This window comes from Lemur catta, chromosome 20 (genome assembly GCF_020740605.2).
Source record: "Lemur catta isolate mLemCat1 chromosome 20, mLemCat1.pri, whole genome shotgun sequence".
In the NCBI taxonomy this organism is placed as follows: Eukaryota; Metazoa; Chordata; class Mammalia; order Primates; family Lemuridae; genus Lemur; species Lemur catta.
The window spans coordinates 23,983,619-24,008,480 of record NC_059147.1 but is presented as its reverse complement, the minus strand read 5'-3'; the positions used below and the strand labels follow the sequence as shown (position 1 = coordinate 24,008,480).

The following is a 24,862-nucleotide window of genomic DNA, read 5'->3' as shown; positions in this document are numbered from 1 at the left end:
ATATGGAAGTATTCAAAGCAAGTGCAAAATTAGTTTCTAGAAGAGGAAACATTTTCATTAACAAAATGTCAAACATTGATTAGTTGTGTGGGAATCTCAGCTGAACAGCTTGGGAAACTATTCTACCTTTCTGAGATCTGGAGGGGGGCATCTTTGGGACTGGGTAAAAATATTAAAACCCAATGTCCCATGTAGTATTCATTGTAATGTTTAAAAGCTGATAATTTTTTTCTGTGAGCTATGTTCTTTGAGCTTAAGGAAAAACAAAAGCATATTCCTGGCCAGGCGCAGTGGCTCATGCCTGTAATCCTAGCACTCTGGGAGGCCGAGACGGGTAGATCGTTTGAGCTCAGGAGTTCAAGACCAGCCTGAGCAAGAGCGAGACCCCGTCTCTACTAAAAATAGAAAGAAATTATCTGGCCATCTAAAAATATATATAGAAAAAATTAGCCGGGCATGGTGGTGCATGCCTGTAGTCCCAGCTACTCAGGAGGCTGAGGCAGTAGGATCGCTTAAGCCCAGGAGTTTGAGGTTGCTGTGAGCTAGGCTGACGCCACAGCACTCACTCTAGCCTGGACAACAGAGCGAGACTGTCTCAAAAAAAAAAAAAAAAAAAGCATATTCCTAAAGAAATGTTTGACCTTATGAAGGAATTTTATCTTACTGATCCGCACATTAAAAATACATTTGCTTTATAAATTACTATAATAATTCAATGAGTCTAATCACCACAAAAATTGTTTAATTAAAACTGTATCCCCATTTCCACATTCCCTGTCTCATGAGAGTTTAGAAGACTATTTTTAAATTTTGTATCTTTTAAGGCACTGTATTTTAAGAGTGCAAACTAAAAACTGACAAGTGTTCTTCCTGTAAAGGAGCCACACACTTGGGGCCTTTGGTCAGATTGTGGTATTTACGAGCAAGGTCCACAGCCGTTCGTCCTTGCTGAAAGGGGAAAGACCACAAAATTGAATTCCAATGATTTCCCATTTTCTTAACTCCGTTGAAAAGGTAATTCAGTTCTTCTTTGGTAAAGTTTTTGCGAATTCTTCTTTTTTCTGTAGTTAATTAGAATTGTAGAATATATTAGTCCTTACTGAAAAAAGGTCTTAGGACTCAAATAAATGCTTAATTTATTCCAAGGATATGAGCTATATAGTGAGAAAACTTCATGCCTGAACTACTCATCCTGTGGAAATCCACTTCAATTTTAAAAACTGTAGTGCCTACTATTAAGTTAGGTACTATCACTCTGACTTCTTCAATAATTGTATCTTCATCTATTGTAGTAAAACTTGCTACATCTTTCAACTAAGAAACAAAACTTTATAAACTTTCAATTGTTAATTCAACATTCCTGTGAGGACAGTTAACAAACAGCTTACCTATCTTACAGATACAGTCTTCCCAAAGGGCTCCATAACTTCATAGAATAGAAAAGAATATCAATACTTGTTATACTTCAAATATCAGGTTTGAACAATATTTTTAAGAATAAAGGTCTTTTGAAATTTGTTTTTAAAAAACACGTTCACTACTCATATGCGTGGTCAGCTTGATCAAAACTCAGAAATAGTCTGCATCATGGGAAAGGAAGTGTTTATCTGGGTTTTTAGGGATACTTTCTATAACAGAAAGAATACACAGCTGCTGTCTGTAAACATAAATATTCTTTGGTGATAATTATTAGGAAATAGTTTTCTTTAAACTTTTTCATTTGATTAACAAGGCGTGGTGGCACATGCCTGTAGTCCCAGCTACTCAGGAGGCTGAGGCAGGAGGATCGCTTGAGCCGAGGAGTTTGAGGTTGCTGTGAGCTAGGCTGACGCCACAGCACTCTAGCCTAGGCAACAGAGCAAGACTCTGGCTCAAAACAAAAAAAAAATACAACTTTTTTATTCATTGTTAACTTATGTTATCGTTGTAAGTAGATGCTGGTAAAGAGCAGTTTTTGTATTTCCACTTGAGGCTGCTATTTACTTTAGTAGGACCAGATGTAGTTACACTCAGTCACCCTTAGAAAATCTCACCCTTGAAGGCCAAGACAGCCATTTGTTACCTTTGCTAAGAGCCACAATTTAGATCTTTTAAAACAGCACAGAGTATCTTACCAGCAGAAGGTTGATAAATCAATGTAAATAGTATCAGATTATAACTTAATAGTATTATTTAGAATGCAAGCTCCATGAGGGTAGAGATTTTTGTCTATTTTATTCACCATTGTATCCCCAGTGCCTAGAATAGTATCTGACACAAAGTAGGTGGTCAGTAAATATTTGATGAGAGTAAAAAAATGATTGTTGGTAAAACTGTCTCAAAACTCATCGATGAAGTTAATCTTTATTTTTAAGTATACTGGAAAACTGTGGTTATCCAATAAATAAGTTTCAACTTCACTTGCTAAATGATTTGAACTCATAATCAGGACTGGATAGGTTATTATAACTTTCAGGATATTGAGACCCTGGAATTGATCATGTAAAGCACCACTTTTCCATTGCAGCTACCATCTTCCCAGACTCTTATACTTAACATCTGTGCTCAAATCCTCAAATGTTCCTACATCAGAGTACTGGGCAGCCTGGAAGGAGGAAGCAGCTCACAACACCCCAAGATGCCCCTCTGTGGCTTCTTTAGTGCTCCTCTTTATATTGACTAGGTATTATATTAAGGAAAAGCAAGGAAAATGGGCAGGAGGGCTTAATTCTAGGGACTCTTATTTTTCAAAGTCTCTTAAAACACCAATCCATGCTAAAAGAGAACCTTGGGGAAATCTTTCCATGCTTAGATAGTACAATGGTCCCCTCTCAAAAGAATGGGCTCAAATTTGATTATAAACTATAATTAAATGAATGGTGGTCAATGTCCTAAAAGAAAAGGAAGTTTATCAAGAAGGGGAAAAAACAACAACATACCAAATATTCCTTGCCTACTTGTGAAAGAGATATAAGACCAATCTAATCACCACTTTCTCAAGATGCCTTTCTAAATTCTAAAAAAGCAGGCAAATTATTAAGTGTTTGGTTTTAGCTAATGCAAGTCTAACCTTCAAAAAAATATGTGTGGTATTTATAAGCTGAATGTCTCTTAACAGTATTTAGAATCCCTCTGTATAATCAATATATAAGCATAATTATGTCCATTTCATGAGGCTCTGCAGATGCTTTTACTATGCAAATGGATTACACAGAATATTTTTAGTTGCTACATTATTTGCTTTTAAGATATGTCATTGAAACAAACCTATTGTTAATTTGATGACAAGTCCTTCTCAAGAACAAGATTTCCAAGTGCAACATGTTTCTATGGGAAAATACACATTTTCTAATAGTTTCTACAGAAAATATATTATTTCAAAAAGTAGACTCCTCTATAGTGATACTGTACTTAATTTTACTTTGCATGTAGAACTTTTAACCTAGAAAAGACCCATATATAAAAAGCAAATTTGGGCTTGGGCTGGGCACATTGGCTCACACCTGTAATCCCAGCACTTTGGGAGACCAAGGCAGGAGATGTGCTTGAGCCCAGGTGTTCAAGAGCAGCCTGAGCAACAACACAGCAAGACCCCATCTCTACAAAAAAATTTTTAAAAATTAGCCAGGCATGGTGGTGTGCACCTATAGTCCTAGCTACTGAGGAGGCTGAGACAGGAGGATTGCTTGAGCCCATGAGTTTGAGATTACAGTGAGCGATGATGACACCACTGCACTCTAGCCCAGGCAACAAAGTGAGACTCTGTCTTAATTAAAAAAATAAATAAATAAATTTTAAATTTCTTTCAAGGTTTTGGCATAAAAATAGCCAAATAAATGTATGTGGCAAAATGCTTCCTGGATGTACTCAGTCCAATGTCTCTGTAATAGATTGGCTCTATGTTACTAATGTCTAGATTACTTTGACAAGTAATATACTCAACTCTTCTTACTCTGCAGGTGTTAACTCCATATGAATAGAAGACAATGATAATGTTCAAGTCTCTGTGATAAATTTAGAATGGTAATAAACCTGAAATGTTAACCCTGTAGTTAAATAAAAATTCCCATAATTATCTAATTGCTTAAGAAGCATTTTGACTTTTAAGCAGGGCTTTAAGGTTTATACTGGTTGTCTCTTCCGATTTTTATGTTTGAAGTGCTATAGTTTTTTTGTTTTTTGTTTTGTTTTGTTTTTGAGACAGAGTCTCACTCTGTTGCCCAGGCTAGAGTGCCGTGGTGTCAGCCTAGCTCACAGCAACCTCAAACTCCTGGGCTCAAGCGATCCTCCTGTCTCAGCCTCCCGAGTAGCTGGGCCTACAGGCATGCGCCACCATGCCTGGCTAATTTTTTCTGTATATATTTTTAGTTGTCCATATAATTTCTTTCTATTTTTAGTAGAGACGGAGTCTCGCTCTTGCTCAGGCTGGTCTCGAACTCGTGAGCTCACTCCTGAGTTCAAACGATCCACCCACCTCAGCCTCCCAGAGTGCTAGGATTACAGGCATGAGCCACTGCGCCTGGCCGAAGTGCTATAGTTTTGAACAAAAACCTTCTGCAAAGTCTCTCTGAAGTACTTTTAATTTTGTTCTTAAAATAGAAATGTGATCCAGAGGATAGAACAAGGGCTTCTAGAGCTTGCATTTGAATCTAAGTTCTGCTGTTTACTAACTTAATGTGCCTTACAACAGGGAAAAAAATAATATCTACCATACAATGTTATAAGAATTAAAGAAAAGAAAATAATATCTATAAAACACCTAACACATAGGAGGTGCTTGATAAATGTCAGTTCCTCTTGCTGCTTTCCCAGCTGGCAAGCAGTGGGTGAGCAAGCAACATGAAAGGGAAGTGGGAAGTCTCTTTTCTTAGGAGGCTTGACCTTCATCAGAGCAAGGGCTATCATTTAAGAGCCGTTAATGATGAGACTGAGAACAGCCACTCAGCTGTTCACGTCTTTCTCAGAAATATATGAAATTTAAGTTCATTTAAAAATTAAATATATTCACTTATTCCTCCAGAGGCAGTAGATTCATTACTGAGTCTTTGTCTTCTACGTGGGGTGAGCAGAATTTCTGAAAAATATGGAAAACATTTGGCATAATTAGAGTATCAACCTGAGTAATAGCATATCAATTCCATTAGTATGATAGTTCCTTTTACCCCCCTTCTAGTGGAAATCCTTAGGTAGATTAGAAAGAATTTTTAAACTACCAGAGACTAATTCTACTCCCTGGGTGTATCTTAAATTACTGGTTGCTTAGAGACAGATTTTCTTTTCAACATTATTTTACCCTCTAGTTTTTAACATACTTAAAAATTTTAGACACTTTAGATGATAGTTCAAAGGTATAGTCATAATTACAGTTTTAAAGCTGCTAAATTAATTACTTTTGTTACAGATAAGTGATTTCCTTAGTTCACTTTTATATCTGTCTTCAGCTTCCACAATGACTTTGTGACGATCACATTGGTATGAGCAAGAATGCAAGAGCTTGCTAAAATTTCGGCTATTCAGAGATATTCCTACTGCTATGCAACCTAAAAGAAAACAAATTAAAGTGATGTATAGATGTCACAAAATATCTAATAACAAATCTATGAAAGCAAATATCTATATGATGGTAACTGAAGTGAAATCAGGAACTTACTGTAAATACCTCAAGAAGCTCAAAGTCAGGTGAGGTACTGGAGACAAAAACACAATACAATGAAATAAGTTGCTAGGATAGAGGTATGAACAGAGAGTTATGACACTATAGAAAAGGAGCATCTAAGCTTGTCTGGTTCTGAGCAGGAGTCACTGTTAAGGGAAGATAGCCAAAAGAAATGATCCTTAAGCTCAGTCATCTTTTTTAACATTTTTTTAAATGGAAAATTTCAAACACAGAAGAGTAAAAGGCAGAGCATGATGAACCCCCATGTATCCATCACCTAACTTCAAAGAAATTATTAACTCATGGCTAATCATGTTTTATCTGTATCCTCACCTACTTGCCTTGGTCCCCATGTACACACTGGATTATGAAGCCTGGAATTTGCATTAAAGTGTCCTTTCATCTGTAAATACTTTATTTTTATTTTTTAGAGATGGGATTTGCATCTGTTGCCCAGGCTGGAGTGCAGTGCCATGATCATAGCTTATTGCACCCTCAAACTCCTAGACTCAAGTGATCCTCCTGCCTCAGCCTCCCTAAGTAGCTGGGACTACAGGTGTGTGCCACTATGCCCAGCTTACGTTTGGTTGATATATCTCTTGAGTTGCTTTTAATCCATCAGTTCTCCTGTTTCTTTGGTGTTTACTTATTAAAGACACTAGGACTGCGGGCCCCAAACCCCGGACCGAGAACCATCTGTGGCCTGTTAGGGACCAGGCCGCAGACCTCTGCTGCATGCCCCTCCAGCACCACCCCTCATGGAAAAATTGTCTTCCATGAAACTTAGGAACCCCAGGGCCTGCACGGCAGGAGGTGAGCGGTAAGCAAGCAAAGCTTCATCTGTATGTATGACCACTCCACTCTCCATCACTTGCATCACACATCACTGCCTGAGCTCTGCCCACCCCCGCCACCGCCCCCTGCCATGGAAAAATTGTCTTCCATGAAACCAGTCCCTGGTGCCAAAAAGGTTGGAGATCACTGCACTAGGACATTTGTACTATAGTTTCCCAAAGGCTGGGTCGTGCCGATTGCATTCTAATTGTGCCCTTTAAAATGTTCTTGTATACCCTGTAAACTAGTAATTAGATCTAGATGATTGATTAGATTCAGGTTCAAGTGTTTTTACTAGAATTCCTCACAGGTAGTATTGTGTGCTTCTTGTTGTATTAAGAGGCACATAATGTCTCTCTCTCTTTTTTTAATGTTAAGATAGATCATTAGGTTCAGGTAATGTCAGCCAACATCCATCCATTATAAAGTTTTCCATCAGCCTGTCACCTAATTGTATTAGTGACCCATTCCTAAAAGACTAAGTTAGCCAGGCAGTTAGTTGACTGGGATGAAGACATTTCAAGTACAATAAAGATGTACAAAAGCACAGAAGTGTGAAAAAGCATAGTATGTTCAGAGATCATGGGTACTCTGGTGTGACTGGAGTATACAGGGTGTAAGAGAAGTGTGGGAGGAAAGTTGAGGCTGGGAAGGGTTGCAGGGAGCCAGACCAAGAAGGGTCTTGAAAGCCATGCTTAGGAATTTTAACTCTCTTCAGTTAAAACTCTCTCAAGTCAGTGGGGAGGAACTGAAAGATATTTATTAAGCAGGAAGATGACATGATTTCATTTGTCTTGTAGAATGGTCAGCTGAAGGCAGGAGATGAATTGACAGGTTACTTCAGTAGTCCAGAAAATAAATGAGGGGATTCTGAAACAAAGCATTTGCAGGAAGAATGGAGAGATTTCTGAAATTGTAGGATTTGATGAATAACAAGCTGTTGGTGTAAGGGAAAAGTTTAGGATAATTCTCAAGTAATTTGGTAGTTGACTGGCAAAGTTTGTAATGAGCATAGCACATTTCTGGCAGGCAGAGAGTAAAATGGGCAGTAAAATTTAATAAGTGGAAGCAGGACAAACTCCCACAGAATTTTGAAAGCCAGGATTCAGTGGGTTACAGGGAAGCACTAAGGATTCTTTAGCATGGTTACATGGTTAAAAAAAAAAAAAAACCACACACACATTAATAAGTTAACAGCACTTGGCATATTACAGTTGGGAGTTGGAGAGACTTGAGACTAAAATACTGCTAGAAAGTTGTTGCAGTAATTTAGACAAGAAGCAAAAAGGGCCTATGTGGGAAAGTAAAAAGAAACAAATTTTATAGACTGGAAATAGAGGATGCAATGAAAGAGAACAGTCATAGAAGATTTAAGACTCAAAGTCTGGGAGACCAGAAGAATCATGGCAACACTGACAGAAATGGGGTGCCTAGGAGGAGGGCAATTTAAGAGGAAGAAAGATGTTGAGCTTGAAGTAACAAGAAGATACTGAAGTGGGTATGTCCTGGGTACAAGTGGAAATGGAAAAATAAGGCTATAACCCAAAGTGGGAGCCAAATGTTTAGATACAGATTTGAAAATCATCATTAAAATAATAGATGACACCACAAGTGACAGAGTTGAGTAAGTGGTTTAGATTAGGTCTTGGGGAGAATACCTGTAGAAATTTGGCAGGAATAGAAAGACAAAACAATAAAGGTGAGGACTAAGTTCTATTCATCTTTGATTCTGGTGCCTGCCAAGGACTAAACACTTCATAATGTTTGTGAAATGAATGAATGGTCACTGGGGAAGAAAGAATTACCTCAAACAAACTAACGGATGAATGGGAGTTAACAGTTATAGAGCATGCACTCTGCCAACTGGACTACTTTTGACCAGAGATTCCCAAACTTTCTCATATGGCACCCCTATGCCAAAAGAAATGCCTAACCATTCTGTCAGATCCAAAACAACTTAATAAGTATTTATGTTCTAACAACTTAGTAGCCATCTAAAAAAATAATACAACTAAATTGGAAGAAAAAATATTTGTATTTTATTCTTATTAATTACATTTACTTCCTAATGGGATGTGTGCACCTATTGGGAAGAGTGGATGATACCTGAAGGGATAGGAAATCACAAAGTACTGGTGTTCTGTTTTTCTTTTTTTTAAGGTGAGGAAAAATGAGCACCATTTAAGGTGGGACAAAAAGAGTTAATCGAAAGGGACTAAGGAAAAAGATTTCACAATTAGTATTAAAATGGGTAGAAAAAAAGAGAAAGGATTGGGATTCAGGTTATGGCTAGACATCAGCTTTAGAGTAACAGAGATAATCTCTTCAAGTAGAATAACATCAATTTTGTCCATAGAGCAGAGTGCAACAATCAGAGTGAACAAAGAGGAAATACTGAGATGTGAAGGGAGAGGAGAAGGGATGGAATAAGTACCGTGAAACATTTACAAGGGGCCCACAGAAAAAATAAGTAACAGGGCATGAAGCACAGCACTATAAACACCTATATATTTATTATAAATATAAAAATAGGTGTTGTTTCATACTTAATACCTATAATGTTTAGAGTGTAATCCAGAATACATACCTATTTATTGGCTCTCTGAAAACATAAAAAATATTTTACTCAGTAAAGTTAAACTTATAGATGGCATTATGACAAAAAGAGAAAAGTAATAAAAAAAAGGTATTATGTTGATTCATATAAACAAACACTGGGAGCTCAGCCTGATGTAGATAGAAGGTATTAATTTGAATGCTTTGATGTTCCAGATTGTTACTTCTCCAAAGGAAATGAAGTTTAAATCACATAGGTAGAACTACTGTAAATTCTAGTTAACTAATATCATATAAAACTTTAATTATGAAACAATTGTAGTTAAAAAAAGATTTACCTGAGCATCTATACTTCAACATTTTGGAAGAACTGTCAGTGTCAGTTGCTAGAAAACTGATTACTTCTTTATTTATTATATCTGAACATAATGTAAATGGATCTGGAAAAAATTGTAAAATGCAAGTTTTTTCCATTAATAAAAAAACCAGACATTTATAAGATTTATTAATTCTCAAGATTTTCATAAACTTCAGCCCGGTACTATACATCCAGTCATCCTGGTGGATAAACAGAAAGATTTTAGATATTAATAGAAGGCATATACCCCAGAGAGAGTCAAAGGTGTGGCTTATACTTTAGAGGACTGATATACCAATGTACATTTTTAGCTATGTCAATCACCTAAATATCTGTTTTCTTAAAAAAAAACCAAAGAAGAAATATTTTTAATCATACCTGTTACTGGTAACTGCTGCTTTCTATTTTTGGCAGTGTGAGTTGGATGTTTAAAAACATGGTCACTAAAAGAAAAGAGACAGCAGATTACTAAAAGCAAACATACTGTTTGGTGTGTGGACAAATGTTCTGTAAGCGGTGGTATGATTTTGGGTGTTTGGCAGGCAGAAAGGGCTAGAGCCTGGATCTACCAAAATCTGCCAAATTAGGGTCTGCAACAGTTACAGCCTTGTTTCTAGAACTAGAGTTTAATAAGACTTCAGAGGGCGATAGTGTCGATGCCAGCAGAAACATGAAAGATTATATATTAATGAAAAAGAAAGGAGAGATGAGAGCAAAAAAGGAAAGTACAAAATTAGTGGGAGAAAAAAGAACATAGGGTACAAAATGGCAAAGTACTAACAATAATCATTTAAGGATCTGAACTGAAACATCCCTCCTGACTCCCAAAACATTTTTGTGTTTGAACCCTGTGGTCCTTGATGAATAAATGTAAGTTTTGACTATACTGTCACAGGTAGTGCAGAAAAACTCAAGAGCTATAGACCAGAGAACAGATATAGCAATAGCTTTATAATTACAGCTATCTGTCCATGTACATACATTTGTAGGAGGTACCACATTGGGAAAAAAAAGCATTTCAAAGAAATGGAAATATTAATAACTCAGCTGAGGTAGAAATACAGCTAACTAACCCTAAAGGAGAAAAAAGGGTATGGGTGGAAGTCTCGGTCTAGAAGGCTGGCCCAAGAGCATATCTCTCTGCTTCCCAATTCTACATCCCTGAGAAATCAAGTTAAAATTAACATCAAGAATGATCTTTAAAAGGAAAAAGGGGGTGGTGATAGTGTAATCCATCTCAGCTTTACCCTGCAACCTGCCCAAAACATAGCAGCATCCCCTTCATTTTCCTAAGCACAGTAACCATCAGAAGACCATAACACAAAGAAGAGTTTAAGAAGAAAAGCTACAACCCCAGGTCCAGCCCTCCAAGCTACCTGTGAGGGAGAAAGGATATGTACTGGAGATGAAGTGCAGGGAACAAACCAAAGGGCAAACCCAAACCAGATGTTCCTCACACACTATTCCCTTTATCATATTAAACTGGTTTTTGCTACATTGCTAATAGATTGTCAATGCACACCTGTTCTGTTAGGTAGAGGGTTTTGGGTGTTTGGCAGGCAGTTTAGGTTTTCTTTTCTGAGTAGCCTTTCTAAAATTCAAATCTGGTTATATCACTCAATTTAAAATCCTTAATGGCTCCCTACACCCTGTGAGTTAAAACCAAAAATCCTGAGTATGACATTTCAAGGCCCTAAATGAACTGACCCATATCTCCCAGCCAAACTCCTTTCCCAACATTCCCTACTTTAGGCTCTTCCCAAGACAATGTTTTATCATTTCTATATCCTCAGTGCTTAACAATGCAGCACAGAATAGTGCACAATGAATACGTGATGAATAAATAGATAAGAGTTACAAACAATTATTAAACTATACCTTGATTGAGAAACAAAATTCTTTTCAACGGTTGTTTCTTCATGTAGGTTTTGATTGCAGCTTGAATTGGCTTTATGTAAAGTCTTACTTTGTTTACTCTCGCTATAACAAGTGTTAACTGGATTTGCACTCTTTAACAGAGTCTTCATTTGGTCATCACTTGCACATGCTTTAGACATGACTCCATGGGATTTACAACTCTGAATCTGTATAGAATGGCTTTTACCCTTATCTTCTGCTTTGTTACCTCGACCAATATTATCTGCATGGAGATGTTTCAGTGTATTCTGAGTATTTATGTTCACAGATGAAATATCATCCTTATATTTTTCTCTTCGTATTTCTTCCTATAATGAAAACATGACAATAATTTCAAAATAATCTGTTTGCTTTATAATCCAATATACACTTCCTCTAAATAATGCAGAAAAAGTTTGTGACTGTCAACAGAACATATATGATAAAAGAAAGTTCACATTAGGAGGGAAAAGGAAATTTATTCAATAAATGATATTGAGACAATTGGGGAGCCATCTGGAAAAAAATTAGTTGGGCCAGGCATGGTGGCTCACGCCTGTAATCCTAGCCCTCTGGGAGGCCGAGGCGGGTGGATCGCTCGAGGTCAGGAGTTCGAGACCAGCCTGAGCGAGACCCCGTCTCTACTGAAAATAGAAATAAATTATCTGGCCAACTAAAAATATATATAGAAAAAATTAGCCGGGCATGGTGGCGCATGCCTGTAGTCCCAGCTACTCGGGAGGCTGAGGCAGTAGGATCGCTTAAGCCCAGGAGGTTGAGGTTGCTGTGAGCTAGGCTGACGCCACGGCACTCACTCTAGCCTGGGCAACAGAGCGAGACTCTGTCTCAAAAAAAAAAAAAATTAGTTGAATATCTCATAGTTTACACAAAGATAAAAACCAAAATGAATGAAATATTTAAATATAAAAATGAAATTATATATGTTCTAAAAGAAACCACCACGATATTTTAATATTCTTAAGGGGCAGAAGACCTTTCCAATCATTAAACAAAATCAATAAATCATAACAGAAGAGAACTAATAACCACATAAAAAGTTTTTAAAAGTTCTGCTAGAGACTAAGAACAATGTTCAGGGTGTGAGGGGGGATGGGGGATCTCCAAGAAAAAAGAGCAAGAAGAAAAGCCAAATGACAATCAAAATGCTCAGAAATAATATGTACAAATCATACCTTAAGCTACAGGATTTTTTAAATAACATTTATAAAAAACTACAATGAAATATGAAAAAGAACAATAGCGTAGAAAAGGAGGCAAAGGAAATGGACAGACAGTTCACAGGAAAGAAAATATAAATAGCTCTTAAACAGAAGAAAAATTGTTCCATCCCTTGTAATAAGAGAAATTAATATTAAAGCTACACTGAGATATCTTTCTTTATCTATCACATTGGCAAAGATCAAAAGGCTAAGGGGATATAGACACTCTCGAACATTACTGGTACAAGTGTAAATTAGTACAACCTTCACAGAGAAACAATTTGATGTACCTTTCATAATAAAAACTGTGCATATCTGTAAAAAAAAAAAAAAAAATCCTATAGGGCTAGGTATGGTAGCTCACGCCTGTAGTCCTAGCACTGTGGGAGGCCAAGGCGGGAGGATCACTTGAGCCCAGGAGTTCGAGACTAGCTAAGCAACATAATGAGACTCTGTCTCTACAAAAATTTTTAAAAAATTAGTTGGCACAGTGTCACACACCTGTAGTCCCAGCTGCTCAGGAGGCTGAGGCAGGAGCATCACTTGGAGCCCAAAAGTTCAAGGCTACAGTGAGCTATGATCTAGCAACTGTACTCCAGCGTGGGTGACAGAACGAGACCCTCCACCAAAAAAATCTTATAAATTACTTTTACATGTGATTAACTGCAACATTATTTGTAACAGATCAAAGTTGGAAATAACCTGAAGATTTATCAGAAAAGAAGCTAGCATATATACCCATCAAATGGCATATTCTACAACTATGAAAAAAAATAGTACTTCCACATACTCTCTCAGATGATGAATTAAACACCCCTATTGACTTTTGGTCCTTCCAAGAAAACCATTAAAACAACAATTTTTTAAAAGGCATAAACCCACAATAATAATGAGAAATGGAACAAGAAATAAAAGCAACAAAATTTTCAAAACTAGGCTGGGTACAGTGGCTCATGCCTATAATCTTAGCATTTTGGGAGGCTGAGGCAGGAGGATTGCTTGAGGTCAGTAGTTTGAGAGCAGCCTCAGCAAGAGGGAGACCCCATCTCTTACAAAAAAAAAAAAATAGAAAAACTAGCCAGGTGTGGTGGCACATACCTATAGTCCCAGCTGCTCCAGAGGTCGAGGCAGGAGGATCACTTGAGCCCAGGAATTTGAGGTTGCAATGAACTATGATGACACCACTGCACTCTAGCCCAAGTGATAAATTTGAAAAATTTTTTTTTCAAAACTAGGAAGGAGATGGGTGAATGATAACCTACTCAGCAGACTTGGTAAAGCTGAATCCAAAGCTGACAGTAAGAAAATCCAAGAAATTACCTAAGATATACTCCCAAACCCTCAAAAGGCTTAGGAAATGGAGTTACCAAGAAACTCTAGAGGGTGGGGTGAGGGCAGAGTTAAAACCAGGAAAACTGGATGAAAGTTAAAGAAGCAGTTAGATTACTAGATTCCAACCCCCACATGCACATGCTTAGTAAGCAGTTAACTGACACCAGAAGATTGTTCCTCCCTACCCCCACCTCTCCCAAGGTTGGAAGTTTAGTTTCTAAAAGGAATAAAACAGAGAATCTCTGCACCAAGCAAAGCTGAAGGCAGACTACTATACAAGAAACAAAAACTAAGTAAATATTTACAAACTAAATACTAAGACCCTCAAACTCTCTTCTCCCATTTTGATTCCAGAACACTAGCAGACAACCTCCAAACAGGAGATTGGACTTTAGAGATCCTCAAAAAAAAAAAAAAAAAAAAGACTCATCTAATTAATCCTACAAGAATCCACAATCAAGATATTTCTAAATAAACTTTTAGTGTCTCACTCTTAAATATGGGCAGCAACCAAGGATTAACAGAAATCTGAAGAAAGCTTAGAGACCAGGGGAAAAAAAACTCAGAGGAGAAAGACTGAGTAGGAAGGAAAAAACATTTTAAAAATTAACACTATCATTGACATGTTTAAAAGAAGAATGCCAATGAAGTCCTAAGTTCATGAAACAAAAATAAAATACTTTAAATGGGATAAAAAAGCAGATTTGGCTATTAAAAATATGATAGCAGAAGTGAAGAACTCAATAGATTAGTTTAGAAAATAATTATAAAAACTTCTCCCAAATGTAGAACAAAAAGAAAAAGCAAGGGAAAATAAGAGAAATGATAAGGAGGACCACCTCAGCAAATCCAACAAATATTACAAATAATAGGAGTTTCAGAAAAAGAGTACAGAAAAAATATATACACAAACACACATATATGTGTATCAGGTATCCACTCTAGAGTTGTTTGTACTGGCGAGAAATAAAATATAACCTAAATATCCATCAATAAAGGACTGGTTAAGTCAAATATGGCATACCTACCATACTGAATGCTACTCAGTCATTTAAAAAGAATAAAATCACTATGCTGTACCAACTTGGACAAGTTTTAGTTCAAAATAAAAATATATGCACAAAGACACAAAGCATGCCTACATAGAAAAAATATGGAAAAAATACATAGAGGGAGATTATTAAATTATTACTTCATCTTTTCTCTTTCCTGAACTCCTATTATTCAGATGTTAGATCTCTTGGCTCTGTTTTTCAATGTTTATTTTCAGTCATCACTTGTACTTTTAAAAAATCTTTTTTGTCCTATGTCCAAGTATGATTCCTCAAGTATTACTATGGAATTTTATATTTAAAAGCACTAAAATTTTTTAAAAATAACTTGAGAAGAGAAAAATTTACCCTCCAACCTCTACTGTTAAAATATGTGAAAAAAAGTCTATATTCTTTGAAACAAAGAAACCAACCTCATCTCCTTCTCTTTCAAGTTGTTCTATTCTGTGTAGAATTTCTTTTGCTTTCTTCCAGTGCTCTTCAAGATTCTTTTCTTTCACATTTATATCCTTTAATTGTTCTGTTTCATTTTCATCAAAAGAATATTCTCCTAGACTTAGAGATAATTTCTCAGCTTTGTAATATGGGGGGAAAATGGTGAGTTTATCAATTACTAGAAATGTTATTTTAACACTTTAAAAAAAGACAACCTCATACCCCACCACACCCCTTCTTTAAATTTTGTCCATCCAGACAATCTTAACAGCTTATCTAGTATTAAAATAAGTGGAAAGAATGTTTGGCAGAAGCCCAGGAGTCAAACAGTCATAAATTAGGCTTTACCCTTCAGAGTCACAGGGAAAAGAATACCATGAAAATATGTTATGCCAGGCACATAAACATCCTCAGGTACACAGATACATGGATACTGGTTTTAAAGTAGTTGTTTTTTTAAAACAGTGTTCATAAAGTGATTCCTTCCTATAAATTTTTAAATCATTTTTTTAAACATATTGTATCTGTAATTTTTCTTCCATAAAACCCAAAATCCTTATCATGGCCACTGCCCTCTGTATCCCAGCCACACTAGTGATTCCTTAAATGCACCAGGTTCCCTCCTGCTACAAGGCCTTTATACCTCACTGTTGCTTATACCTGAGACACTTGCCCATAACAAATTCCTTTCTTTTCACCTAGTTAACTCTAAACATTCAGATCTCAGCTCAAGAATCACTTCTTTCCAAAGCCTTTTCTGCTTCTAATCTAGGTCATATTCTTTTGTTTTAGGCTCTCAAAGGTCTGTGGTCCATCCCTTCATAACCCCAATGTCAATCCGTAATAATACATAATCTCATTTTTGAGATTATTCAATTACTGTCTGTTTCTCTAATTAAAGTAAGCTGTATGAGTACACAGACTATTTTTTCTTATCACTGTATCCCCAGTACCTAGCAAGGTGCCTGGCACATAACAGAAGCCCAAACATTGTTAAATAAATAAATATTATGATTTAGTAATAGCCCTTACTCCTCACGTTTAAGTCCTACAAACTAAATTTGTCCACATGGCATAAAATAAGTGAATTATCTGTACTGCAGCTCTCTTCCATATAGGTTTGTATATGCTGAACATACCCTAGTTGTCATGTCCAAATTATACATTCTGCTTTTCAAATGTAAGAACCACCTGGCAGCTAAAAGGGCTTGGCTCATTAAAGCAGATATGTAAGTAAATTCCCTTTATAAACTTTAGTTGGTATTTTCTTAAAGTAACAGTAAACTTACTAATTTTTTTGCAGTTGTGAAGCACGAATGTGGCAGCTTTGTTTAGTTCCTCATTCTGAGATTGAGTTAAGGCTTGTATCATGAGTGGAAGTCCATTGTTATTAAAAAGGTCATATTGATTTTCCTCTGGAAAACACAGCAAAAAGTAAAGACGATAGTGATTTTATCATAAATTCTCTGAGGTCATAATTCTTCCTTGTAATAATTATGAACATAGTTCAAAATTTTTTATTTATTGATTGATTGATTGAGACAGAGTCTTGGTCTGTTGCCTGGGCTGGAGTGCCGTGGCATCAGCCTAGCTCACAGCAACCTCAGACTCCTGGGCTCAAGTTATTCTCCTGCCTCAGCCTCCCACCGAGTAGCTGGGACTACAGGTATGTGCCACCACACCCGGCTAATTTTTCTATTTTTAGTAGAGATGGGGTCTCACTCTTGCTCAGGCTGGTCTCAAACTCCTGACCTCAAGGGATACTCCTGCCTCGGCTCCCAGAGTGCCAGGATTATAGGCGTGAGCCACCGCGCCGAGCCTCAAATTTTTAAAAATAGAGAAAAAGGGCTGAGCACAGTGGCTCATGCCTGGCCTCCCAAAATGCTGGGATTACAAGGCAGGACAATTGCTTGAGGCTAAGAGTTTGAGATCAGCCTAGGCAACACAGCAAGACCCCGCCTCTAAAAAAAAATTTAAAAATTAGCCAGGCATGGTGGCACATGCCTGTAGTCCCAGCTACTCAGGAGGCTGAAGTGGGAGGATCACTTGAGCCCAGGATTCAAGGTTATAATGAGGTAGGTTTGCACCCCACTGCACTCCAGCCTTGGTGACAGAGTAAGACCTGGTCTCCAAAAAGGTAAATAAATAAATAAAAATAGAGAAAAACATAGTTTCCAAAGTATTTTTAAGGCCAGGTGCAGTGGTTCATGCCTGTAATCTTAGTACTTTGGGAGGTGGAGGCAGGAAGATGGCTTGAGAAGAGGAGTTTGAGACCAGCCTGGGCAACAAATGAGACCCGTCTCCATAAAAAATTTTTAAAATCAGCTGGGAATGGAGGCTGAGCCAGGAGGATTGCTTGAGACTAAGAGTTCAAGGTTATAATGAGCTATGATTGCACCACTGCACTCTAGCCTGGACAACAGTGTGAGACCCTGTCTCAAAAAAAAAAGTATTTTCAATATAGCAAATAATCCACTTATACAAAATACCTGAATCTCATAAGTGATGGTCTCTGAAATACAGCCAGAGTAGTATCATATCTCATAAGAGTAAACAAACTGCCCTCACTTGATTTAAAAAAAGGTATAGTCAATCCTAAATTACACAGAGGTTAAGAGAAAGAACAGAGAAATAAACTGATGGAGACAGTAGAAAATGAGGGAAGGAAGAGAGATGGGAGAAGCAAAAGAGAGCAAAGGGAGGAGAGTGGAAAAGTGGGAGGGGGAGAGAGTGGAGGGAGGAGATTAGAAGAAGAGTGGGGGGAAAGTGGAGAGGCTGGAAAAAAGGAATAGACTTGACAAAGGGAGAACGGGGAGAAAAGTAGAGAGAAGGAGGAAGATGGAAGCGGGGAGAAAGAGAATAGAGAGAGGAAAGAGTAATAGGTTCTCTCTGGTAGAGAAAGAATGAATCTTTGAAGGTTTTCAGCAAGGGAGAACAGAACCAGATTTGTGTAGCGATGTGAAGAGTGGACTGAAAAATGGAGACAGAAGGAAAAGAGCATAGGAAGGAAGCTATTGCAATAATATTGGTGAAACATACTGAGGGCTGCAGGTCTAAATTGGGAGGGCGACACTGGAATTCGGAAGAAAGGGACAAGGAGGGGTAAACAGAAGTAAAACCACAGGTCTTAGTAACTGAATACAATGTGTGAAGGAGGATGAAGAACTAAAATGACTGGTTTGGGGTCTGAATGACTGGGAGAAAGATGACACTTTTAAGCCTTTCATATGACCTTGGGGGAGGAAACAGTATATTTCTACTCTACTGTTAATAAGCACACTAAATAAATCTAATACTTACCACAATCCTCTGTGCAATGACCAATAGTAAGTATGATGCTGAATTTTTCTCCTGAATCCAGACTTTCATGAAGCAGTAATGCCAGAAGTTTCGAAACAATGTGGTACTTGGATAGTACTATCCCAAAAGTAGCTATTAGTATAAAACAGAAAAAAAAATACTAAGTACAAATTTACATCTTATAAATATACACATGCTATATATTTTTCAGAGCTTATCCAGGGAAAAAGATATTATATGTCTATATAACATCTAATATATACATAACATCTAAAATATATATGTATATATATTAGATGTATGAATATAAATAAATTCATTGCAATAAGATGGTGGCTTATTATAATAGCCCTCATTACTCCCTCTTCCCATACTAAAATTATATTATTACAACAAGTTTTTTGAAAAAGGGGTTCTTCTTAATTGTTCTGCATAATGTTGTGAATATGAATACGATCTTCCTAAAAGCTGAACATACTTACTCTCACCTTACATACCTCTTCTTATCTAGATTGGGCAGAAAAGACTTTCCTTTGTAATCAATTCCTGCCTGACATTGAAATATACTATTAACTGACCATGGTTCTACTGATGTTAATGATGCAATGAAGCATATCTGAAGCTATGCTGAGATGTGACAAAAGTCAAGAAGTCCACCATTTTAAGCTGTATTTCTCTCATGGGGCTTTTAACAGAGTTCACTCAGAGTCTAACAATACTAATATCAACAAAAAGGTTTTGAACTCTTTAAAAGACTAATCATTTTTGTATCTAAAGCTCAGCGCAAAGCAGGCCCTCAATAACTGCTTTTTAAAAAACCATCCTCATTTTTTCTCCCCAGTTATTTGTGAATGCCAATAGAATTTCTTACTACAAAGATTTATAGATTACCATTCCTGAGTGTTTGTACATGTGAGAAGCAGCCAAGGGTTTAAGTCTGGTTCTGCCACTCACCAGTAATGGTGCATTGGGTAAGTCAGACCTCATTACTTATCAGAAAGAGGCAGACCTTAATTCTTTATATAATTCTTAAAAATCTATAAAGTGAGTTTTCCATTCCTTATATCTCAAAAATGTCCCTTGATTTCTCATCTAGAACTTTTTTTTTTCCTCTAGAGAAGCCCCAGAAAAAAAGAACTTTTTTTTGAGAGAGAGTGTGTCTTAGTCTGTCGCCCTGGGTAGAGTACAGTGGCGTCATCATAGCTCACTGCAGCCTCAAACTCCTGGGCTCAAGCGATCCTCCTGCTTCAGCCTCCCAAGTAGCTGGGGGTGCAGGCATGTGCCATGATGCCTGGCTAATTTTTTTAATATTTTTAGTAGAGACAGGGTCTCACTCTTGCTCAGGTGTCAGCCACTACACCTGGTCCTCACCTAGAACTTTTAATGCTGCTTTTTTCTTTCTTTTTTTGTTTTTTTTTTTAAGAGACAGGGCTTTGCTCTGTCACCCAGACTGGAGTATTGTGGCATGATCATAGCTCACTGCAACCTCCAACTCCCAGACTCAAGCAATCCTCCTGGCTCAGCCTCTCAAGTAGATAGGACTACAGGCACGTGCCATAATGCTGCTTTCTAAGTGAAAAAACCGTTTAGGAATGACAGAATCTTATGTTGATTCTATCGTTAGACTTGAAGTCAGAAGATCTAGATTTGAATCCTTAGGGAAGTCATAATCTCCATGGGAAAATAAGGTGCTGGATGAGATAATTTCTAAGATTCCCTTCCACTTGTGAGAAACTGTTAGTCTAATCCATGTTAGTGTTCAGTCTACCATTTGCACACTCACCATGCTAAATTTAAACAAAATTCAATTGTAGGAAAACTACTAAGCATTTTCACTCACGATTATCAGCAATACATGCATCCACTGTCTTTGTCACCACCACTGCAAGCTTAGCACTGGAAAGAGTCGTGTGTGAATCAGATTCCAGCTGCACAAGAACTTGAGATAATACATCGAGTCCACCCATAGATATGAAGTATTTCTGAACATACACTTAAGGAATACAGTAGAACTATTAATATCTCAAATAAGACAGGTATATGGCTTCATTCAATTAATTTTCACTAAACATAACATTAGCTTGACCTTTTTTCCAAATACATACTAAAAATCCCAAAATTAAAGAATTAAAAATCTAGTCTTTACCTGTGCATATATATAATCATAGAATATATTATATATATTTATGTAAATGCCTCAACTTTGACATGGTACAACTACACATATAGTACAGTATTTCTTGTGTGCTAGAAATCTGTTTCATCTAGTAGGAACTGGTGCATTTTGTAAGAAAGACATTATTAAACTGTCCTTCAACATTATTAAACAAGTTTTTCACTAGAGCTATAAAGAATAGATGCATTCATTTAGCTTGGTAATTAGCAAGCTGTCTACTTTCTGAATTCCAACATAACTCATTCCTCAGATTGCCTGATTCTCCAAAGGGGAAAGTAATTTAACTGTTCCAAAAGAATACATATCTCATCCATCTTATTTATACCTAATTCTTTTACTTTTTGGAGTATAAAATTATAACATATTATTGAGAGTCATAACAACTACTGCAAACAAATGTTCAATAACAGATATATATATATATGTTTTTTTTTAATCTGAAATTTTTGTTCCCCTGTTGAAAAATGATTCTGATGGGAAAGTATCCCATGTGCCTGTGGATTCAGTAGTCTCCACAGTCCCCAACACAGTAATGGGCTTATAACAAATGGATATATGGATTAGTAGTGATTATGATTCTACCACAAACCTTCTTCCCTGTTTACCTTAATTCCATAAATTAAAGCCAAGATGATTTAAGGACAAAAATCATTTTTTGTATTGTTCAATAAAACAGAGATAAAAATATCATATTCAGAATTTTCTACATCTGGGAAAGGAACTATAAGGAAACATTTAATGGCAAGTAAACATTTTTAATATTATGGAGACTGGAAAACAAGCTTCTTTTCTAGAAAGTATTTTCATTAAAAAAAATCTTCAGAGGCCAGGCATGGTGGCTCATGTCTATAATCCCAGCACTTTGGGAGGCCAAGGTAGGAGGATCATTTGAGGCCAGGAGCTAGAGACCAGCATAGACAACATAGTGAAACCACCTCTACAAAAATATTTAAAAATAGCCAAGAGTGGTGGTGCATGCCTATAGTCCTAGCTATGCGGGAGGCTGAGCCAGGAGGATCACTTGAGCCCAGGAGTCTGAGGTTATAGTGAGCTGTGATCATACCACTGCACTCGAGCCTGGGTGACAGAGAGAGAACCTGTCTCTAAACAAACAAAAAAATCTTCAAAGCCAGGCACAGTGGTACATGTGTACAGTCCCAGCTACACAGGAGGCCAAGGCAAGAGGATGGCTTGAGCCCAAGAGTTCATGATAAACCTGAGCAACATAGCAAGACCCCATCTCTAAAAAGAAGAAAATTTAAAAAATAAAAAATCTTCCAAAAAAGGAAGTATTTTTAAATGCTGAGGTGAAAATGGCATCGTGTTACCCATATAGATTCTTAGTTATAGCCTAGGTGACAAAAATTCAGGTGTATAAGAATATCCTAGACCACACTCATTGTACACTGAATGGTTCAGATTGCCTCTAATCTATTTTTCATACCGGTTTGCTGAGAGTAATGAGGTTCTATAACTATCACTCATTCAAGCTGGCTTTTAGAGGAAAAGGAACTATCAAGGTATCATGGAAACAGATTCCAATTTTTGGAATTCTAGAGATATATCACTTTGCATGTGTAATATGAATATTTGTTTCAAACACCTGAATTTTTTTTTTGTAGAGACAGGGTCTCGCTATATTGCTCAGGCTGGTCTTGAATTCCTGGCCTCAAGCGATCCTCCCACTTCAGCCTCCCAAAGTGCTGGGATTATGGGTGTGAGCCACCGCACCCAGCCTACACACCTGAATATATATCAGCAAAGTGCCAAAGTTCTATTAAGAGTTGCTCCATCCACATCCTCACCAATATTTAACATAACCACATTTTACTTTTAGCCATGCTAGTGGGCATGTACTGGTATCTCCATGGGATTTTAGTTTGGATTTCTCTGATGACTGACGATCTTGAGTATCCTTTCAAGTGCTTATTTAATAGTCATATCTTTTTTGGTGAAGTATCTGTTCAAATCTTTTGCCCATTTTTTAATCATTAGGTTGTTTTTGTCTTATTATTGATTTGTAAGAGTTCCTCACATATTCTAGTTACAAGTTCTTTATCAGATGTATGTTTCACAAATATTTTCTCCCAGTCTGTGGCTTGCCTTTCATCTTAGCAAGCTCTTTTGAAGAGCAAACGATTTTAATTTCAGTGAAGTCTAAATTATTTTTTTAGTGATGCATGCTTTTTGTATCCTAAGAAATCTTTGTCTATCCCCAAGGTGTGAAGATTTTCTCCTATGTTTTTGTCTAGACACTTTATATTTTTCACTCTTATATTTAGGTTTGTGGACCATTTCAAGTTAATTTTTGTATACTGTATGAGATAAGGGTTGAGATTCATATTCTGCAGATAGATATTCACTTTCTCCCAGCACCATGTGTTGAAAAGACTATCTTTTCCTCCGCAAATTACCACGGGACCATTGTAGAAAATCAACAACCATATATGTATGGGTCTATTTCTGGGCCATTTTGTTTCATTGATCTACACCTACACCAATGCCACACTTTCTTGATTATTATATAGTAAACACTAAAAATAAGCCAAGATAAATCCTACAATTTTGTCCTTTTTCTTCAAAACAGTTTTTATTATCTTAGGCCCTTTAAATTTCCATGTAATTTTTAGAATCAGCTTGTCAATTTCTATAGAAAAGCTTGATGGGATTTTGACTGGGATTGAGATAAATCTAGAGACAAATTTGAGAAGTGACATTCTTACAATATTGAGTCTTGTAATCCATGAGTGTTATGTATCTCCCCATTAATTTCTTTATTTCAACAATGTTTTATAGTTTTCAGCATATAGGCAGTGCATGTATTTCACTAAATTTATCCCTAAGTTTTAGTTTTTTGATATTTATCCCAATTGTTGTTGCTAGTATATAGAAATATAATTGATTTTTGTATATGACCTTCCTAAAATTACTACTTTTTCTAGTAGCTTCTTTGTAGATTCTTGGGATTTTTTACATAGACAATCACGATATCTATGAATAAATATTTCCTCTTTTTATTTCCAATCTCTATACCATATATTTCATTTTCTTGCCTTATTGTATTGGCTAGGACCATCCAGTAAAATGTTAAAGTGGTGAGAGTTGCTGTCTTTGTCTTTTTTCCAGGCTCAGGGAGAAAGCATTAAGTCTTTCCCCATTAAGTACATTAGCTATGGTATTTTGTAAAGGCCCTTTATCATATTAAGAAAGTTCCCTTCTACTCCTAGTTTACCAAGAGTTTTTGTCACAAATTTATGTTGAATTATGTCAAATGCTTTTCCTGCACCTATTATCATATCGTTCTTTTCTAGTCTGTGAATATGATGAATTTTCTAATGTTAAACTGCATTCCTGGGATACATGCCACCTGGTTGTAATGTATTATCCTTAATATATATTGCTAGATTTGATTTGTTAGTATATTGTTAAGGATTTTTATATTTATATTCATAAGGGATATTGGCCTACACTTTTCTTGTAATGCCTTTTTTGGGTTTTGATATGGGTGTAATGCTGGCTTTATGTGTTAAGAAGTGTTTCTTCCATTTCCTTTTCCTGGAATAATTTAAGTAGAATTGTTTGTTTTTCTTTTTTGTCCTAAAATGGTTTGGTAACATTCACTAGTGAATCCACCAAGGCCTGGAATTTCTTCTGTGTTAAGGTTTTGGTTTTTCGTGTTTTTTGTTTGTTTTTCCCTTAGAGAGATGGGGTCTTGCAATGTTGCCCAGGCTGGAGTGCAATGCTATTCTCAGGCATTATCATAGCACACTAAACTCTTGAAACTCCTGGGCTTAAGTGATCCTCCCACCTCAGCCTTCCAAGTAGCTGGGGCAATAGATGCCTACCACCATGCCCAGCTTGTGTTAAGTTACAGAGACAGGGTCTCCCTCTGTCACCCAGGCTAGAGTACAGTGGCCCACTCATAAATAACTATACTCCAACTCCTGGCTCAAACAATCCTTCCACCTCAGCCTCCTGAGTAGCTAGGACTACAGGTGTGCACCACCAAGCTCAGCTAATTTTTAAATTTTTTGTAGAGATGGGGTCTCACTATATTCACCAGGCTGG

General features: G+C 36.8%; 1 protein-coding gene across 1 annotated transcript in view; it reads right to left on the bottom strand.

The window, feature by feature from the left end:
* Positions 1-745: 745 nt before the first annotated feature.
* Positions 746-24,862, bottom strand: part of TERB1 (telomere repeat binding bouquet formation protein 1) — a 38,324-nt gene continuing 14,207 nt past the window's right edge. The window contains exons 10-19 of the mRNA XM_045533585.1: positions 20,459-20,611; positions 18,619-18,750; positions 16,608-16,733; positions 15,297-15,457; positions 11,262-11,608; positions 9,762-9,826; positions 9,364-9,465; positions 5,370-5,519; positions 4,988-5,053; positions 746-1,061 (exon numbers count right to left, since the gene is read on the bottom strand). Of these exons, the coding sequence (XP_045389541.1) occupies positions 835-1,061; positions 4,988-5,053; positions 5,370-5,519; positions 9,364-9,465; positions 9,762-9,826; positions 11,262-11,608; positions 15,297-15,457; positions 16,608-16,733; positions 18,619-18,750; positions 20,459-20,611 (1,529 nt within the window). The 3' untranslated portion in view covers positions 746-834. The remainder of the gene's footprint in view (positions 1,062-4,987; positions 5,054-5,369; positions 5,520-9,363; positions 9,466-9,761; positions 9,827-11,261; positions 11,609-15,296; positions 15,458-16,607; positions 16,734-18,618; positions 18,751-20,458; positions 20,612-24,862) is intronic.